Source organism: Manihot esculenta, chromosome 6 (genome assembly GCF_001659605.2).
Source record: "Manihot esculenta cultivar AM560-2 chromosome 6, M.esculenta_v8, whole genome shotgun sequence".
Lineage (NCBI taxonomy): Eukaryota > Viridiplantae > Streptophyta > Magnoliopsida > Malpighiales > Euphorbiaceae > Manihot > Manihot esculenta.
Window position 1 is genome coordinate 15,727,365 of NC_035166.2, and position 21,075 is coordinate 15,748,439.

Here is a 21,075-nt window from a genome sequence, read left to right on the forward strand (position 1 = left end):
ACGCAGAACTCTATGGCACAAGCCTCAAACCCACACGCACAAGTAGATATAGAATCCAAAGATTTGATAAACCCACCTCCTATGGCACCCCAAACTTAGAGAAGCTAAAACACCAATGATCGAAGGATTTAGATTAGAATCTGACAAACGCCACAATGAATAGTTGATAAGTTAGCCAAGATTCCTGGTACAATTGATGAAAGCAAATCCTCACTCTCACTCAAAGCAATACACGCCAAAGGCATGAAAAGAATTCTGAAATTTTGATTAAAAGCTCCTCTTACAATTGTTTCTTATCCTTATATAGTAAGGAGAAAAACAAATAAAACCCTAAGACACTCTTCTTGGACCTGACTTAAACACTTAAGACCCAAGCCCAATCACACACTAAAATAACACATAAGTATTAAAATATAAGCCCAAAACATGGCCCAACACTCTAAAACTTAAAAAGATAAAATATGGCCAGAATACAAGCCCAAACAAAATGAAAATAAAACAAGTGTTTAAATAATAAAATATAGCAAGCCCATCATAACAAAGCTGAATCTTCACAAAAGCCTTTCTTGATCTTCACTTTAGGCTTTCCTTTGTGTAGTTTTGGCCCATGGGTTTGATTAGGCTCCCTAAGCCTATGATTGCAAGTGTTGCACCAAATCTGTCCCATATGAGTTGAAGCACACCCTAAATATATATAGATCATATGGATATGATTTTGAACTCCTTTTAGATCCATTTGAATGACATAAGTTTGCTCCACACCATTGTTAGAAATTTGCCATATTGGATCCGTATCAGATCCCCAAAAGGATCTTAGCCTGGTCTTTTTCGCTAAACAGAGGGAGTTTGGCCTAACCTTCCCCTTTTCTCCTTTCTTTACTGAGGTCTTCCGGTACTTCAGGATAACTCCTCAGATGCTAGTTCCCAATTCCATTCTGTTCATGTCCTCCTTTGAACCTATATGTCTGAGCTGGGGGTTCACACCCACGATGCATTTATTTATTTCTTTCTTCCGATTAGTCAGGGCAAACCAGGATTTTTATTATTTTTCCCCTCGAGGGGGGCTTTCAATCTTTTCGGGTCATAAAGACTCAATAAAGGGCTAGATGGAGGGCTTTGCAGTAGTGGAGGTCAAGAAGGAGTCCGGGCTCATCTGGGACCTAGAACTCTCCTGGGAGGATGTTTCATTGAACTGCAATAACCTGCCCCAGCTGAGCCTTACTGAGTAGGTCGGGTATATTCGACTGACTTATGTAGAAAAGAAGTATGATGTCGAGAAGTGTATGTTTGTGTCTAATCTTCGTGATATTAGAGACGCGGGTACTTTACTCCACTTAGCTGTGTCGTTTTGCCTTTGTAATTTGTGTGGCTGGTTATCGTACTTTGTATTGATTTTGGACTTTTGCAGCTTCCGAAGTGAAGATGGACTAGATCAAGCCCCCGAAGAACCTTATACTGTCCCGGGAGAGCATGGACGCTGCTCTGGATGCTCTCTTGGCTGGGCAATCTGTGAAGGAGGCTACTTAGAGAGTAGCCGAGGTTATTTCTTCCAGGACGGTTACTCGACCTCCTCCTCCCCCAGCGTCTTCTCAGGCTCCCAGACCGAGTTCCCGATGTAGCAAGTCGTCTCGGCCCTCTAGCCGCAGCAGATCGAGCTCGGCTCACCAGTCTTCTCAAGCCCCCCGGCCTCGACGCTCTTCTACTGAGAGGACGGAAGAGGCTCCAAGAGTTATTTCTGAAGTGGCTGAGGAAACCGGGCTGGCGAGGACCTATCCTTCCTCTTGTGGATACTTCTGCTGTGGGACTTGAGGTCTCCATTACTAAAGAGGAGGCTTCAGGAAAAAGAAAAGAGGTTATTCTTGTAGACGAAGGTGTTCAGGAGGCCCCTACCGGAGATGCCCCTGCTCCTGATGAGGTTGGATCCGGCCTTGCTAGTGATGGAGGTGTCACAGAGAAGGCTGGGGACAAGCGTCCTGCCCTCTCCGAAGTGCCGATCCCAGCTCCTGCTCGGAAGAAATCCAGGGCTTCCAAGGGATCAGCTCCAGCTCTCCCTCCTCTTGAGAAGAAGAAGGATGTTCCTGTGATACCCCTGTTGTCTGCTCCTGACAACGACATTTTGAACGCAGAGGACATCACCCACCAGTCTCCCGCAAGTGTTGTCGCTAAAATTATCAAGGAGCGAATGTTTGGTGGCATCACAGAGGCTTCAAACCCACGCTTGCTTGCTCTCACTGGTCTTCTAGCTAGTTCTACCAGGGAGCAGGCAGCGTTCCGGTCTCGACCTCGGGGGGAGCTGGGAGATACGATCAGGGAGATGCTCCTGATGGTAAGTCGTTTGTTCTGGTTTCTGCTCGTATTCTAATTTTCTTTGTTTCTTTGTTATGACAGCTTTTCTTTTTGCCCTAGGTGATGGGCCTCTTCATGGAGGTGGACGCTCGTGACCACTCTCTTCGGGAGTCTGTGGATCGCCAGGTTGAGGAGGCCCGTTTAGAGGAAAATCTGTCTGCCACCAGTGACGCTCGGGGTAATCTGGCCACAGCCCATGAGCATGCCAAGTCCCTAGAGGCGGAGTTATCTCACCCCCGGAAGGTTCTTAAAGAGTCTGACGAGAGGGCAGCTGCAACAGAGGTCCGTTGTGAGGAAGTTCTGAAGCAGCTGTCCTCCGCAGTGGATGCTCTGCGTGAGAGGGACGAGGCCGTGAGCTAGAAGGAGGAGGTCCAGCGCCAGCATGAGCAGCTGAAGGTAAAATTCGATGCCGTGCTGGCTCAAAAGAGCGAAGCCGTAGCTCGGGTTGTGGTCCTGAAGCAGGAGCTGAGCAAGCAAGCTGATAGTGTTAAGGGCTTGACTTTGGCGGCCGAGGAGTCCAAACTTCAGAATCAGCAACTCTGCCAACAAGTCAAATCCCTGGAGACGAGGTGCTCAGCTCTGCTTGAAGAGGTCAAATTGGCTGAGGACAGGGTCCAGCTGGAGGTCGAGAAGTGTCTAAGGGAGTATAAGGAGTCTCCCAAGCTGAAAAAAGAGATCGAGCAGGCTTGTGAATCTTGCCTCCAGGATTACAAGAGTTCTTCTGAACTTAAAGCCAAGATAGCTGAGGCCTGTGAGAAGCGACTTGTGGAGTTCCAAGGCTCTGATGAAATGAAAACTGCCATATGGAATAAGGGCTTCCGCATGTTCATCTCTGGGTATAACAGAGGTCTGAGGACAGCTAGATACAATCCCTCCACTCCTTTGGCCAAACTCCGAGGTGCTAAAGAGGACTCTGATGGAGAGGAGGTACTTTATGGGGAAGATGACAGACCTCTACCCAAAAGAGCTTCTCGCACTGCAGCTGGGCCTTCTAAGGCAGAACCCGAGTTGGGGAACGACGATGCTGGGCCTCAAGGGCAGGAGATCGTGCCTTTTGCGGGTACCGGGGGGTTTGAGCAGGAGGATGCTGGGCCTCCCACGGACAGCAATGCAAACAATGTAAATATAGACAGTACAGGGGATAATGTAGATGATAATGCCCCTAGACATGTAAGTCCTTTAAGGACTGTTTTTCCTTCAGTAGAGTAGACTGTTAAAGTAGGTTGTAATTACTTTTCCTTTTAAGGAAATTTAATTTTTGTGTTTGGTATTTTGAGTTATTTTGTTATTTATTTTTCTGGCTTTATTCATATTTGAGCTGTTCTTACCTCCTCACCGGGCTACTTATTCTGTCTAATCAGTCTAATTTGTTTAATTTTAAAGATTGGCAAATAAAACATTTAGGAGGTGTTTAATAAATCTTGTAAGGAATTGACTACATCGTCTTTCATTTCTTGCCCCTCAGTTAATTAGGGCTGAAAACTTAGCAAGAGACTTAGTCTCTGACTTATAAGGTTATCTATTTTACTAAGGCATTCTGTAAGCTCTTTCCGAGCTGGACTAGCCGTACCCATGAGCTCTGTTTTTAACAGTGGGCTGAATTCTCAACCTACGAATTTTTATGATTCTTGTAGGGACATCCCCATTTTTCTCTTATTACTTCGTTGCTATGAGCTCGGGCATACAACCTTTGTTTAATAATAATAATAAGTCAGATCATGTACCTTTAAAGGTGATGAGCAGGGCTGGCCTTTTTGCCTTTAGTTCTGATTTGATAAGAGCTGAAGCTGGGGTCTCATCTGCTCATGCTCTTGGATTTCTCCTCGAGTTGCCCCCTTTATCTCCTCAGCATTTATTACATGAGTGGTGAGGGGGTAAATCCCTAGACTTCATCTGGAATGGCGCTGCTTTATTTGAGACGATTTTACCTCTCTGTCTGGTAATGAGCTCGGATATCTGGTCCCTCTTAAGGTGATCCTTGGTCAGTAGGTGCGGTCTGGGCTGTATGTTCCACTGGGATGGGGAGTTCAGTTTTTTTTTTTTTGTCATTTTCCTCTCCTAGGGTCATTTTTGCTAAGCGTTTATTTACTGTGAGTTAATCTGAGCTGTGGGCCGGATCTCTTATTTTTGTCGTGAGTTCGTCCATTCGGCGGATTAAGGAGCTCGGATTTTTGTTCTTTGCTTAGGCTTTTGTGCTACAGCTTTTGCGCTATTTGTGTGGCGGGCTCGGGAGTTCGGAATTTTATCTTCCTCACTGTGAAGTCAATACTTAATTTCTTATTTTCTTGACGAGCCTTATACAGGCTGTGTTTCAGGGCTCCTGGCCGTTTTTGCTCCAAGAGATCTGACGAGATCCTGGCCGTTTTTGCTCCAGGAGATCTGACGAGATCCTGGCCGTTTTTGCTCCGGGGAGATCTTGGTGATCCCGCCGGCCGTTTTTGCTCCAGGAGATCTGACGGGATCCTGGCCTTCTACCTCCAGGAGGTCTCTCTGTCTCAAGGAGGTCTTCTGTTCTTTTCTTTTCCTGAGAGAGTTAATACTCACAATAATAGAGATAATTATTGCATTATAAGATGGTGTTATTTCATTTGATCATGTTTTCATAGTACAAGAATTTCTTTCCACAGATATTCTAAGGAAAATACCTCTTCTGCTTCACCAACTCATTCAACCTTTTGTTCCTCCAACGATCATGTTGATGGTTCCACTGGACCCATCATTCACTAGCCCTGCTCCCACTCCCCTGAGTGTCTGCCCTGTTGGGTTCGGCTGAGGCCTTTGTCCTTCATGTTTCTTTATGAAGTTCTTGAGGTGTCCCCTCTTTATCAGCCTCTCGATCTCAGCAATCAACTGGAAGCAGTTATTGGTGTCGTGGCCGTGCATGCTATGGTACTGACAATATTTATCAGGATCTCGCTGGTTTGCTTCCGCTTTCATCGGCCTGGGCCATTGAAGGAACTCCTTATCCTGGATGGCCATGAGCACTTCGGTTAAAGGCATTGAGAGGGGTCGGTTTCTCAGGAACCCACGGAGGGAGTGACCTCTGTTCTGAGATCCGAGGAGGGAGAGGTCTTTGGTTCCTTCGCTCCCAGGGTTGTCTGGAAGGCTCAGGCCTCTTGCCATGCTTTTTCTCATGCTTCTCTGACCTCCCTTCTTCCGGTGCTTTCTCCTTATCTGTCGCTCCTCTGGCGAACCTGCTTGTCATTAAGGCGTCATCTTGCCTTATGTATTTTTCAGCCCGCTTCATCAGCTCGGCTAGTGAGGTCGGAGGCTTCCTGCTCAATGAGCCAAAGAACTCGGCCGAGGTCGTCTCCTTCTGCACGGCTTCTACCACCCTCTCCTCCTCGAGCTCGGGAATCTGCAGGGCTTCCGTATTGAAACGAGCAACGTATTCCCTGAGCGATTCGTCTCTCCTCTGCCTGACCGTCTCCAGGTAACTCGTCTTCCTATCTGCGGGCACCCCGGCAATAAACCGGCTGTGAAGCGAGTGGCCAGATCTCCAAAGCTGCTAATACTTCCGACCTCAAGGCTGTTGAACCACGCCCGCACTGGCCCCAAAAACGTTGTAGGAAATACCTTACACATCAAGGCATCTGAAAGAGTTTGCAGCTCCATGAAAGTCTTATAGTTCAAGACGTGCTCCCGGGGGTTCCCAACTCCGTCGTACGCGGCCATAGGCGGTATTATAAATTTCTTTGGGACGGTCTCCTGCTGCACCCACTTTGAGAAGGGTGAAGAGGTAGGTAGAAGAGTTTGGCCAGGGTCCTTCGCCCCCAATTCGGCCAAAAGCTGCTCTCTCATCTTCTGTAGCTTTTGGTCTACGCTTTCTTCTTCCTGCCTGGGCCTCTTCTCTTCGCGACCTTCCTCCTCCCATGTCTCGCTCCCCACTCTTCCGGTGGTTCCGGCAGAATAGCTATCAACTTCATCGTTATCTATCAACTCCCTCACCCTTCTTCCATAAACTCGAGCTTCCGACTCTTCCTCTTCCCTAGCTCTTCTCTCCTTCTCTCCGGTTTCGCGGCTAACTGTTTGGGGATGTTTGAAGGTAGGTTGATGAGGTTCATTAGTTCTGGGCTCTTCTACTACTGGCAACACATTCACCGGGGTGTTAAGGCCCCTTTGTTGCATCATCTGCCCCAACCAGTGGGCGGTATTTTGTAGTTGGAGGGTCATGGTTTGAAGGTCCTGGCTGGCAAAGGTAGCAGCGGAAGCATTCCCTGCCAGGCTTGGCGAGGGGTTGAAAAGGATTGGTGTTTGGTTGTTTGGTGTTGTAGGACTGAAAAAAGAGAATTGATGCCCCTCTTGGGCAGAGCTCAGGTCATTTGGAGTGTTAAGATTATTGTTTTCATTGTGATTAGCCATCGTGGATCTCAGTGGGTTTGTTTAGAGTGGAACTCCGGCGATGAAAAGATCTCATTCATTCCCACAAACGGCGCCAATTGATGATCTGAGATCCAGAAAATAGGGTTTTACAATGGGTTCTGTAAAACTGGAAAAAACTTAGACCTAGAGGAGAGTATTTCTCATTTTATATGTTTTCTCTTGTCTGCTAGTGACGTATAACAGAATGTATGTCATTGGGCCACCTGTCCCTGTCATGCAGATATGGACGTACAAGGAAATCAGATCGCTGCCCCATGCGTAACGGCCCCTGACTCTCTCGGACGCGCGTACGGGTGGTCCCAAGTGAAGAATGAGTAGGCCTTCTTTCTGATTCTGGGCCGAACCGGATAATATGATATGGGCTGAACCTAGAGAGGATTTTATTCATCGGGCCCAAAGGGCTAGGCCGGCCTGATTGAGGAGATTGATGGGAGTCCGATCTCCAGACTGAGTAGACCGGACTTGATATATGTGATGAGACTTGATATATGTGATGAGGCTTGAGGGCCTCTAGATGATGGGCTAGTGTCGTGGGCCTGGCCCCAGACCGGGGTGGAGAAATCCAGCAGTCATCAAAATGTATTTAACTTCAATAATATTTTAAAAAATTTATTAATTTATCATTTCATTCATTTTTTTTAACTGTGAATTGAAAATCGGGAGAGTAGGATTTGAAATCTCTCAAATTTATTCAGATACACTTATCACCAGGCTAATACTGTGAATGATCCTTCCATTTATTTTCGGTTACATATTACAAAAAATCTAAAATGCTCATGATATATATGAACTAATTAATAAACTTTTTAAAAATTTAAAAGATTAACTAATAAATATTTTAAAATTATAAAAATTAAATAGTAAAATACTCAACAATTAAAATTAAAAAAATACAAATAAAAAAATGTAAAGTTTCCCTCTGTATTCCCTTTGTGGTTCGATATTTTCGCATTTTCCTTTTCTTTAAATCTAATTTCTTCTTTCCCCTTCTCCATGGAAAATGATATGCGTCAATTGACTATCGATAAAGAAGAAGATGTTGTTGTCCCTATTAAGAGTTCCAGAAATATTTCGATCGTCACTTATGATTCCTGTATGGTAGGGATGTTTCTCACATACAATCCAATCAATTTTCAAAATATACAAACCTCTTTGGCAGATTTATGACATCTTTTAGAGGGGTATCTATTATGGAATTAGAAGCAAAAAGATATATATTTCAGTTTTTTAATAATGTTGATTTTGAAGATATAGAGAATGGGGGCCCTTGGTTGTATAATCGATTTCTCCTTGTTTGGAAGGAGATATAAGCTATGTCGCCAGGCCCTATGAGAGTTAAAGTTTGTTTGGACATTCAACAACCTTTGAAACGGCGGAAGAAGTTTGTTGGAGATGATGGTATTACGTTTACTGTGAAGTTTCAATACGAAAAGCTGACTATTTTTTGCTATCTACGTGGGAAACTGGGTCATGTGGAGACTTTCTATGACTTGCGGCTGAGGTTGAAGAAAGAAGATATCAAGTTTGATTGGGGTGATTTCCTCAGAGCACCTGTTCGTTGGAACTAGAGACCAACAAGCCTGTGACTGCGTGATTTCGGCAATTCTACTCCGCCGGGATTTGTATCAAACTTGGACAATTTCAGTTGGATTTATCAAGTTGATGGGGCTTTGCTTCAAGCTTAAGATTTTATTGGTTACAGTTTTATTGTGGAAAATTCTGAGAGTATATTTCAACGTGTTGTTTCTGGTTTCTCGGAAGGTAATGGTACGCCAATAATTGTTGAAACTTTAGCTCTCAGTCACTGTTTGCTCTTTGCGATGAAATTTTTACCTTTTAATGGCTGCATTCTTATAGACTGTTTGCAGGTGATTCAAACTCTTCAGTCTCCACATTTAGACATTTCTGAACTGGATTTGATTTTGAATGATTGTAAATCTTTGTTAGACTCTAGAACTGATATTTTTATTAGATTGGTTCGTCGTCATGCCACTCTAACTACTCATACTTTGGCTAGAGAATCTATTAGATATGATCGTCTCTCTGTTTGGGATGATATCCCTCTTTGTTCGATGAAATTTTATTAATATAACAAGTAGTTTTACTTAAAAAAACGACTAAAATTAATAAATAGACTAATTAATAAATTTTTTTCATAATATAGAAACTAAATAATATTTTTTTTTAAATTGGAATTGGGGATTGGGAGAGTAGAATCTGAGACCTCTAAGATTTACTCAGATGCACTTATCACCATGTTAAACTTGTTAGTGCAATAATTTTTCTTTTCTAATATGCGATTTATAAAGAGATTACAACACTCTCAAATAATATTTTATTAATTAAAAAATTATTTCAATTCAATTTAAAATAGCTCCACGAGTCATATAATTGTTAGATATTAATTAACTTATTAATTACTATTAATCATAGTTAATAAAATGTATAACTAACACTTTTATCAAATAATAATTAATATTTTAATTATACTTTCTGTTAATTATATATTTATTGATGTTGAATAATTAGGAAATTTTAACAAAAGAGTTCCTAAGGTCAATAGGGTTACCTCATATTAAATGTATAATTTTAAAATAATGAACATGATGAAAATATATTAAAATACATAATTTTAACTCTATTAAGAAAAATGAAATGAGAAATTTTTATAGCACAAAAATTAAATTGTTCTCTAATATTTAATCTTTTGTAATCATGGTAACATTATTATTGTGTAGCAAAAGGGAGCTTTTTCTCTTGTTAATTCTAAAATGTTAGGGTTTCATTATGTAAAGGAAATTTACAAATAGCCTCCAAACATGAGAAAATTTCAACTTCATCTATTTTAAGGAAAAACAAGATAGTCCTAGTATATGATTTGATAATAAAATGGCATGTGTTCCTTCCCTCAAATAAGGGAAGCTTCCTCTTTTGGCTAGAAGTAGATTGTTCCTCTCTTCTCTTGGACATATGTAAAATATTTCTTTTATTTTTTTTTTCTTGTAGGTTCCGAGCTTATTATATGTTAGGGAATTTAATTATTTTATTATTTTTTTAAAAAAATTTACAATTTAGTTCCTAAATATTACCATTATTAATAATAAGTAAGTTTTCACATTTTTAAAAACCTATTAAAACGTTCTTATCTTTTCTCTTTGTCAACAAAATAGTCATTCCGTCTATTTCTGCCGTTAAAAATATAGCAAAAAATCAAATTATCCCGCTGCTTCTTCTCCTCATCCTCCTCCTCTTTCTTCTTCATCGATTCTTCCTCCTCTTCTTCTTTTTCTTTGATTCTTCTTCAATTTTTCTTTTTATTCTTCTTTTTTCTTTAAGGAGGGGCAATTCTTCTTCTTCTTCTTCTTCATCATCATCTTCTTCTTCTTCTCTTTCTTCTTCTCCTTCATCATCATCTTCTTATTGTTCTTTTTCTTCTTTTTTGAGGAGGAGGAGGATGAATTATTTCGTTAACGGAAAGAAACGATAAGAATGTTTAATAGATATGAGAAAAGATAATAACGTTTTAATAGATTTCTGAAAATGTAGGCACTGACTTGTTAATAATAGCAATATCCAAAAATTAAATAAGGGGTTTATTTGAGGGCAAAAGTAGATTTTAAAAATTTTTTCTCTCATCATTTATCTATTTTTAAGATGACGGAAGAACTATTTCGTTGACGGATAGAAATCTAAAAATACGGATTGACTTGTTAATAATGATAATATACAGAGACTAAATAATAAATCTCCCTTTTTTTAATGAAAATGAAATCATTATTGAGAATTAAAGTGTTTAGGTTAATCCCTCACCCTCGACAATAAAAGATTAAAAGGAAGATCCTTCTCAATTTTTCTCGCTCAAAGCCTCTATTTTTGGATTGTTATGGTTGCTTTTCATTGCAAGTTCTCTTATTTAGATTTATAAATCTTCAACCATGACTTGAAAATAAAAGTTGAGTTTTGTTGCTGTTTGCCTGTTGCCATAGTTTAATGGCTTTCCCAAGGCTATGGTGAACAAGTTTGATCCAACCTTTTTGCTTTAGAAGAGAGCCTTTTTTTTATTCGTTGTTACTGCTGAAGATTCTAAGTGGATTCAGACTTTTATCGGAATAACACCTTCCTTAGCCATGTGCGATCTTGGAGAGTTGTATTTGCAATCAATTGGATTTCTTTATTTTAGGCAAAGTACTCAATTCTCTAGAGTTGATGATGGTTGATGGGATTTTTATATTAGACTTGGACTTTTGGAGTTTTGTTTAAAATGTTTTGGGTTCCTGTGTTGAAAGTAGATATTTAGACCTATTTATTCAATGTGAAATTCAAATTAGTGGACGCACTAAATTTCATATGCTAAATGATTTAGAAAAAAAAATAGTTAATTTTAAAATTTTAACATAAAACAATGATAAATTAATTAGAATAATCAATCTAACCATTAAGGCAAAGATATTGATGAGGTCTCATCACTCCTGTACAAGATCGGACCCAAAAAACAGCGCTGATCCAAAATTTTTGAAGCCTTTTTCAGTCGTCCGGTATAGTATCTTAAGTCTCGGTCCAGGCGCGCGAGGCAGGCCGGGTCATCAGTGAGCTCAGATTCAATGAGAAGAAACCCAGTCTAGTGATAGTGACGTGATGAAAGATAGCAGCCTAGTCACATCGCAGTTCTGCCCGCAAAAATGCCGAGGAAATTAAATGGTCGTGGAGAGAGGCTCTAACACTTCCATACGTATGGATCCACGTGATAGAGACAGGTAGTACTGTAATAGAGAAGTCGTTAGACATTACTAGCAGATTAAAGAAAGGAATAAAAAGAGGGGAATACTCTTCCCTCCGTCTAAACTTAGACATACGCTATAAACCCTATTATTTGAATTTCAGAATATCAAGTATAATAAGCATTAAACTTAAATTGTTATAATCTATTAAAGGTGAAGTTTTAGTGAACGGTTTATCATCATAATAAAAGTTTACCTAGGGATTAATTTGCTTCTCCTTAAAAATAAGTGAACTAAGTTGTAATTTTAATCATAATCAAGAAATAAATTGTAAAGTACCATTATATTAATTTAATCCCTGATTTTACGAAATAATTAATGTATGGCTGCTACGCCAGGGCTCGTGCTTGCAGCAGCGAGCCATTAATGAAACATTTGATGAGTCACCCTTTTTGGTGGGTCCGACGGTAACAGAACCACCAGGCTAAAATTAGACGATTCATCTTTCACCACATTTGCCAAACTTTGCCTCAGAACAGCACGCCGGAGCTGATCACAACACCACCAAATTCTCCCGCCGGAGCTTGGGAAATCTGATTTCCCTGCCTTCCCGGTGAAATTCTCACTCTCCTCCTGTCTATTTCTCCGGTTAGAATTCCACTGTAATATTCTACAAACTGTTCTTATTCGTTTTCGTGGTGGTGGTTTTTTTTCTTTCTCTTTCGCTTGAATTCCAATTTTGTTCTCAATTAAAAGCTTATTTTCTTCCCGGAGGGAGGGAACTCTGTGCACAGAGCCTTGATATCTCTGCTGTGCCACCATTTTTCCTTCCTTTTTTTTTGGTGTTAATTCGATTTTGACAATAGATTAGCAACTCGTAACAACTTCGGTTCCATTTATCTTTTTGTCCCTAAAATTTGGGTTGTGGATTTCTTTTCTTTTTTTAATTTTTTTAAATGTGTCGCAGACTTTGAGTGGATTTTGGTGCGTGAGATGCAATTAAAGGAATCATGAAAAAGGTGACGAGGAAGGTGGGTAAGTATGAAGTCGGCCGGACCATTGGCGAAGGGACTTTCGCCAAGGTTAAGTTTGCACAGAACATGGAGACAGGAGGGAGCGTAGCCATGAAAGTTATGGCCAAAAGCACCATTCTCAAGCACAGAATGGTTGATCAGGTATCTGCGTCCTTTGCTTTTTGTAAAAATTGGATGCAAAATCAACATAATTTTATGTACCATATATGTGAAGTTTTTTTCTCGGAATACTTGGAGTTTTTTCTTTGCATGTGAATGGAGATAATAACTGCCGTTCTGCATAATCATGTAAAAAGTTGTAGCTGTGCCATGAGAAATGGATTTTTTTTTTTCATCTTATTGTTAATGAATAAGTATGAACTTACATTGAGGATGATGAGTTTATACTTGTTTTCTTCTCTTAATAAATAATGCCCCTTATTTGTGCTTCAGATTAAAAGGGAAATATCTATCATGAAGATTGTGAGACATCCTAACATAGTTATGCTGCATGAGGTAGATTCTTTTATTTTTCAATTGCTTCTCGTGAGATTAATGACCTCCATCTAGTAGTATTTCAGTATTATCACTATTTTCTCTGATAAATTATTGATACAGATTGATTTTTATATTTGTCTTATTCATTTTCAAATTATAGGTCTTGGCAAGCCGGACAAAGATATATATTATTCTTGAGTTTGTTACTGGAGGAGAACTATTTGATAAAATTGTAAGGCTCATCTAATCCTGATTTCCTTGGGAAATAATGAAACCCTTCATTGCTAGCATAATCAAGAATTTTGAATTGAACTATTCTCCCCATATGGAAAACTGTGGTCTCCAATATGCTAATTCTTCATTGACAAATGGGAAAAGTTTTTATTTTCACTTTCATCTGGTTTTGCACTACACAGGTTCACCAAGGAAGGCTTTCTGAAAATGAAGCAAGGCGATATTTTCAACAGCTTATAGATGCAGTTGCTCATTGTCATAGTAAGGGTGTTTACCACAGAGACCTGAAGGTGAATAACCATACTAAGCAAGTCGCTTGTTTCATAAGACGTTTCATGATGTCATGCTTTGATCTGAATAAATTATTTGCTTGTGCAGCCTGAAAATCTACTTCTTGATTCCGTTGGAAATTTGAAGGTTTCTGACTTTGGACTGAGCGCACTGCCCCAGGAAGTAAGCATGAAGTTCTTACTCTCTGTCCCAAGTGACACTGAAAAGTTTTATTGGTTTCAATTCCTGCGCATATTAATGTGCACACTCGTTCTTTTATGTGTGTTCAGGGTGTTGGACTTCTTCATACAACATGTGGAACCCCAAATTATGTTGCCCCTGAGGTATACACTCGAATCGCAATCAAGTGAATGATAAGTTCTCTCAAGCATTGTTATTGTCTTCAGCTTTTACGTATAGGTACAGAATTTTGGTGTTGGCCATTAAATTTGCCATCCTTGCTAGCATTTCACATCCTGGAATGCTATCATTTCGACTACTGAGTACTGAGATGCATCCTGTTTATGAAATTTGTTTTCCTCTTTCATGAGCTAAAACTTGTGTGGACTTCTACAAGTTAATTATCAAATTCCTTTGGATGCTTTTTCTGCTATACCGTATTCATTAAGCAACTGCAGCCAAATATTTAGCCAACTTGTGTGTTCCATGATACAATCTCAGACTTCTCACAGGAGAGCAATGCCACTCAGCTTGGACTTTTACATGCTAGGATTTGATGCTAAACTTGTATCGTCATTTTATCCCAGAATTATATTATGATTTAATCTGAGAATCCAATGCACATGCTCTGACTTGTTCAATTTTGCCCAAAGCTTTGGGTTTCATCTATGCATTAGAAAAGTGAATGCCAAAAATGGGTTACTGTGCCCTTTGATTTTGTCCTGGAATTCTTTCATGAGTGCAGGGTCAATAACTCACCCATTATGATGTCTTTCTTACATAATCCTGGGTATCTTGTGTGGCTATTATTTATGCAGTTACCAGGTTTTGGTTAGTTATTCCATGTGCTCATTCTTGAAATTGTTTGTGAGGCAACTTCTTAATGACTGGAAAATTGCTTCTGTAAGATCAGTTTTACTTGCCATGTTGGACATTCTTGATAACATCACTAACATCAGAAGCTGTTAAGGTTTAAGAATCCCAACCTACTCTTTTATGCCTTTGTTGCGGGTAGGGTGCAGACAGATGACACATCAGGATATCTTGCTGAATTGGTTGAGGGATGGTAGTGAAGGGTGGAGAAAATCACAGTGTGTTAACTGTATGTGACCTAATTTATTTAACTTTTAGAAATTTATCTCTTGTATGTTTTACGTCAACTTTTCTCTATGGCTATGCTTTTCAGCTCATTAGCTATGATTTTTTTAATAATTTCACTGGTAATAAGTTTCTGTATGATTGTGATAATTTACAAATTTCTGTGGTGTAGCCTGAATAATGTTTGTGGCAAGACAGATCTGTTTCTCTGACTTCTTTACTAGTCTAATAACCAGTGCAAGGACTGCCTGTCAGGTGCTTAGCCACCAGGGTTATGATGGGGCTGCTGCTGATGTGTGGTCATGTGGAGTCATTCTCTATGTTTTGATGGCTGGATATCTTCCATTTGATGAGGCAGACCTTCCAACCTTGTACAGAAAGGTAAGCTAATTCAATTGGCTGGGATAAAATGAATAGGTTATGGATTTGTGAAGTTCTGTATTGTTGTAAATTGACAAATTCCCCCAAATATCTGCACTTGTGCATACATTTATTCCCTTGCTATCAAGTTCAGCAACGCACCTATTCTCATTAGAAGGTGCACCGTTTATCTCAAGGAAAAAAATTTCAAATTTCTACATGCACATGCTCATCCATTTGCTTCACAATCATTTCTGCACTTAAACATTTATTTTCCCCCTTTTCTTTATTGGCTGTTCTGAATTCTGAGGTACTGATGGCATCATATTTGGAGCATTCAATTCGAATATGCATTTCCCTGTTTTTGTTGTTATTATATATGCATGCATAGAGCTGCAAGCTGCAAAAATATTCTATATTAAATAATACTATATTATTATATAGAATATTATTATTTATTACATAGATGATTCTATATTATTATTAGTGGTAGTATATATAATCTATAAATTCACATATTATTTTTTTTGTTTTATTCTTTTAGGGATACACATATGCATGCATATTTGTATGAAATTTTGTTTCTTGTTGAGATAAACATTAGTTCTGTAAGTAATTGGAATTTGATGAATATATCTAGGATATATTTGTGACTATTTTCTTGTTGATATGCAGATAAATGCTGCAGAATATACTTGTCCATTTTGGTTTTCTCCTGGGGCAAAGGCATTGATAGACAAGATACTTGATCCCAATCCTAAAACTGTAAGTACTATTTATGCACTATCCTCTTGGCTTTGAATAAGAACTGGAAAGTTTTTCACATGCAGTACTTTTCAGTAGCCTGAATTGGAGTGACTATAACTTAGATTAGGTTCTGAGTTTTATTAGATTAGAAGACTAGAATTAATATGCATTAACCCTTGCCTCCATGGTACATTTTTATCTATTATATGTTTGATGGCTACAATAATAATTGACGATTTTGTGCTAAAAAGATCAATTGAAGAACCAAATCCAGTCTGTGGAGGACAATTTCATTGAAGATTTTAGTGCGTTGGAGGACAATGATAAAGAAAATCAATTGAAGAACCGATTCCAGTGCATTGGATGGCAATTTCAGTGCATTGGACAGAGATAAAGAAATGAATTGGAGAACCAATTCCTCTTACAATTATTTCCCAAGTACTAGGATAGTCTTGTATTTATATTTATTTATTTGAGAGGTTTTTAGAGCAGAATATGCGGGCACTAGTGGAAAATGGTTCCATAGATAGAACATGTAAATATTGAGGTTGAAATAGTTATCAGAAGCTGGTTTTGAAAAACAGCTTATGGCTGTTTTGGATCGATGTTACAATTTTTGAATATATTGTTTTGTCTAGTGTCCATGAAACTAATGTAAAATGGATGACCTAGTGCACAAGCAATCCCATATTTAGAGGTCGTTTCCATTGCTTGAATCCATGACCTAAGTTTTGAAAACTAAGCAATAACAACTCAACTTGACACTAGTTTCCAATTACTTTTTGCATTGCGAGTTGTTTTTATGATTTCCATGATGACATGATACAACTGTCACTCCAAATTGCCACCTTGGTTTTACACCATGCTCAGAATTGCTGGGGCTTTTACATATTAAATTTAGGATCTCACTTGTTCATCATTTTCTATGTTGTGGTTTTGTTGTGGAGTATATTGAAGAACTTTGTTGCATACTTTAAAAGATATTGTGAGACCTTGTAGCACTGAAACCAGCAAAGCAATGATTTACCTGTGCAGTGATCTAGTATAAAGATTTGCTTTTACTTTTGCAAGTGAACACATTACGAACAGCCTAGGTATGAGCATAAATGGGTTCATTTTTATTTATATTGCATTTCATTGTTTTCATGCTTAATTTAAATGTTAAAAGCTATCAATTTGGGAATGAGGGTGGGGCGGGGGTTTGGTGTTGGGAATGCATGTTGTAACATCACCCTCCCAAGGAAAGGTGACATATATCTGCAGTGCAAATTTGAATATGTTAGTTATTTTGTTTCTCTTTAACATAATTGGTTTTGCTTAATGCAGCGTATACGGATTGAAGGAATTAGAAAGAATCCATGGTTTGCAAAACAATATGTGCCTGTCAAGCATAGTGAAGAAGGGGAAGTGAATTTGGATGATGTTCGTGCAGTTTTTGATGACATTGAGGTTGGTATCATTCCTTATCAATATTAAAAAATTGCATAATTGGGTGTACATCACCATTGGCAGTTTCTTGAAGTTAGTGCATTAAACTGCTGGTGAAGTTTTTGTCTCCTCATTAGTTCTTTTCTGGTTACATTAAATGTAGGGTTATGGGCTGATAAATTTAGAGGTTTATTGTGTCCCTGGATTCTCTGTGCATTTCTTATTCTGATTGGAAGTGTTGGCTTTTTATAGGACCAGTATGTAGCAGAGCAGTCAGAAAATAGTGAGGGTGGTCCTCTAATAATGAATGCCTTTGAGATGATTACCCTGTCCCAAGGTTTGAATCTATCAGCATTATTTGACAGGCGACAGGTACGATAATATAGTTCTGTATTATAGCCTCTGGATATGACTTAAGTTAGAGTCCTAGCCATTTTATTCATCTACTATTACATGATTGAAATATATCTGATATGCCATTGTGCCTGCAAATGCTATATTCTTTCTGTTTTATATGATAGCGTTTGAACTTCTTTTGCTAGTACACTTGACCTTGCTTGCTAAATCTGTGTCAAAATCATAGCTTACTACACTATTTTTGGCACAGGTAGAGGTGTAAAACGGTGGATGGAATGATGGGTTATGCATTATCTATTTGTTACAAGCACAAATTGTAGATTTAGAAAACTGTGTTCTTTGTGCTGTTTAATGAAAATTAAAGATCTGGTGGATGGTTCTGAAGTTGTAAATCATGCGGAGTATGCAACTTTAACCAAAAAAAATGTTGCATGATCAGGATTGATGTAGTCAACTCCTTTGGGCCTGAACTTTCCATCTGTTAGCTTGTCATTGGTGTTTCCTTTATTGGCTTCTCTAAAGCTTTTCTGCTTATAAAAAGTACCTCTGGGCATGTTGGCTTATTGAAATTTTCTTTTACATTGGCAGGATTATGTTAAGCGGCAAACTCGTTTTGTATCCCGCAAACCAGCGAAAGTTATAATTTCAACAATTGAAGCTGTTGCAGAATCAATGAGTCTTAAGGTTCATACACGTAATTACAAGGTATGAATTGATAAATGCCTAGATCTCATTTAATGGCTGAAGTTATGTTTTAGGTGTAGGATGCAATTTACCTGTTGTGACCTTTCTTTTAACTGAATTTATTCCATTAAGAAGGTCCCATGCCCCCATCACATTAAATAATTGGTCCCTCTCTGATTGATTAACATTTGGAACTAGTAATAAATAAACATGTGCCCCCTATTCTTTCAAAAGCTAACTGCCAAAAAATCTAAAACTTTGGTTGTATTATTTTTCTATTATGGTGAATTCTTCTAATTTTATCAGTTATTTCTTTTCTTCTAACTGTAGTTATCTACCATTAATTTTAATCTCAAATTCGTTTCTAAGGCTATGTGGACACTAGTTGGATCATTGAACAGCCAAATTTGCCTGACCATGAGAAAATTAGATTTGGTAAAATTAAATCAGCAATGAATTCTACATTATCTGGAATCCAGCAAGCACAATATTCCAACTACCATATTTATTTCATTTAAAAAAAAAAGAGAGAAAACTAGGATCTTGTGATATCTATTCAACTAAGGGCCAGTCACTGTGCACAAGGCAAACGTAGCATGGAATCTAAAGGTGGCTATAGTACATACAACTAATGAATTCCTCAATTGATAGAAATAATAAAGATAGCCATCATTGAATATGATGAAGAAAATAATTTTTTTAATCATCGATACTTTCTTATAAATATTTCACCGTGTGCGATGGGCTTGCACTTAAATTCAACTTGAAGCCCAGTGGCTTTTGTATTAATTAAGGGGCACGTTAGAGATTAAATTTATCTTTTTGATTCTTTGCTAGATAACTTTGGCGGTTAGATTGGGAGGTTTTCTGGATATGAATGAATTTTGTCGGTCTGTTCTATGTGCGTGGGGTTTGTCTTAGTGTCTTCTCTTCTCTTCTATTGAAATTCATTTTGCTGGATTTGGTTTTGAACTTGTCTTTTAGTATTAGGTTGCATGTTATTTCCTCAGCATCTATTGATTATGGTATATGATTACTCTCACAGACAAGACTAGAAGGAATCTCTGCAAATAAGGCTGGTCAATTTGCAGTTGTCCTTGAGGTAATTTTTGATTTGATTGTTCCTCTCTCTCTCTCTCTCTCTGAGCTGTAATTCAATAATTCAAAAGAGCCAAGGTGCCACCGGTTTCAGAGTGAACAATTTCTAAATTGGTCAACTTTTTTGAGTAGGTTTTTGAAGTTGCACCGTCGCTTTTCATGGTAGATGTCCGAAAGGCTTCTGGAGATACTCTTGAATATCACAAGGTAATATTACACTCATGATTTTTGTTCAGTCATCTTCAACTGATGTTACATAGTGATAGTTCATTGATGTACCACTATATACATATGATTTAGATGCAAGCAGCCATCTAGCCATGGAAAAAAGCGTTGAACTGATACCAAAATTCTTATTTGTATGGACATTAGACCATTTGATGTCCATATATTCCAATATTCTTGTAAGATTGTAATTAATGCCCTGCCTGAACACATTTATTTTTTGGGCTTTTCTTTGTCCATTAAATTCACCAGTTCTCAGAATATGCACTACCCTTATTGGTACTAATGACATTCTTTATATCTTTCATCACCCATCAAATTACTGTTTGTAATCATGGGTGCATGTTGGAGTTAATCAATTTTATTGATTTTGAAGATCCACACAGTGTTTTGATATGATATAAGACGTAATCAGTGTTGTTTGATTTTCCGGGGCTTGTTTTCAATCATTTTGCTTGGGTTGATTATGCAACATAATAGTTATTACTGGTGACCCTCCATCTTATGAGCTCTCATTGCAGTTCTACAAAAACTTCTGTGCTAAACTGGAAAGCATCATCTGGAAACCAACGGATGGTGTGAGCGCCAGCCTACTCTGTGGATGTGAAGATAAGGAGTGAAGATATTTCTTCTTGGACATAACCTTGGCAAATGGGAATTGATGGGAACAATTGAGTCTCCTGCATATGCTTTGCCATTTGTATATTATTATATGATATACTTGCAAGGAGTTAAATTATAATATTGTTTTCTGGCAAAAAAAAAAATTATAATATTGTTAAATTGCAAAGCCTGCGCCCCCTTCCCCTCCTTTTGGGGGAGACCTTTTACCCTTCAGCAAATATACGTACAGTTTGAGCTATCTATCTTTGGCCAAAAAAACAAAAAAAGGGAAGAAAAAGTTAGGTTCATTGGAGCTGCTATTGTTCACAAATTTTTAGTGATTACCCATTCCAGAAAGTATTTGGAGTAGAATCAGCATTGCTGATAAATTAATAATTTTCGGATTAACTAAATATTTTTTATTTTCTTTTTCAAAGATGAGCTTGTTTGAATTTTTAAAGGTCTAGCGTCGCACCCATTTAAATTTAGTGGCAATACAGAGCCTGAGAATGAGGCCAAAACTGAGAAAGAACGTCGACTAGACGGGAGTCATCCATCAGTACTTAAGCAAAAGCTGTTTCCAGTGCATCTCGACAAATAATATGTAAATAAATAAAGCTGTTGTGAGACAAAACATTGATGGCGTCCATAGTCTGAAAATAAAGTTGTCAGGATGAACAACGGCCAACGGCTCCAATTCCTTGCAAATGATCACCGCAACTAACGATAGCGCTAAAACCATAGTGCAATCTACCAAAATCAAAACTACCCAACAATGAGCCTTGCCCGTTGTACCCCACGCATCATTGCAAAATTATTGTCGTGCAAAGGCG

General features: G+C 38.6%; 1 protein-coding gene across 3 annotated transcripts; it reads left to right on the forward strand.

Moving 5' to 3' along the window:
• The first annotated feature begins 11,900 nt into the window (after positions 1-11,900).
• Positions 11,901-20,503, forward strand: LOC110617425 (CBL-interacting serine/threonine-protein kinase 24). 3 transcript variants are annotated; one of them, XM_021760181.2, is made up of 15 exons: positions 11,901-12,060; positions 12,415-12,622; positions 12,914-12,976; positions 13,119-13,190; positions 13,375-13,482; positions 13,571-13,645; positions 13,753-13,806; positions 14,996-15,121; positions 15,776-15,865; positions 17,174-17,296; positions 17,528-17,647; positions 18,221-18,337; positions 19,362-19,418; positions 19,547-19,621; positions 20,161-20,503. In XM_021760181.2, the coding sequence occupies exons 2-15, from the start codon at positions 12,458-12,460 to the stop codon at positions 20,257-20,259; spliced, it is 1,344 nt and encodes a 447-aa protein (XP_021615873.1). In that variant the 5' UTR covers positions 11,901-12,060; positions 12,415-12,457; the 3' UTR covers positions 20,260-20,503. The 3 variants fall into 3 exon arrangements, with proteins under 3 accessions (XP_021615873.1, XP_021615872.1, XP_021615871.1); XM_021760180.2 differs by having other exon boundaries at positions 11,907-12,095; XM_021760179.2 differs by having other exon boundaries at positions 11,950-12,109.
• The last annotated feature ends 572 nt before the right edge of the window (positions 20,504-21,075 follow it).

Excerpts from the sequence above, each read along its gene's own strand:
- LOC110617425 (XM_021760181.2), top strand. The coding sequence starts at position 12,458 with ATGAAAAAGGTGACGAGGAAGGTGGGTAAGTATGAAGTCGGCCGGACC. Across the intron at positions 13,807-14,995 it reads CAAATTATGTTGCCCCTGAG|GTGCTTAGCCACCAGGGTTA; the intron begins GTATACACTCGA and ends ACTGCCTGTCAG. Across the intron at positions 15,866-17,173 it reads TTGATCCCAATCCTAAAACT|CGTATACGGATTGAAGGAAT; the intron begins GTAAGTACTATT and ends TGCTTAATGCAG.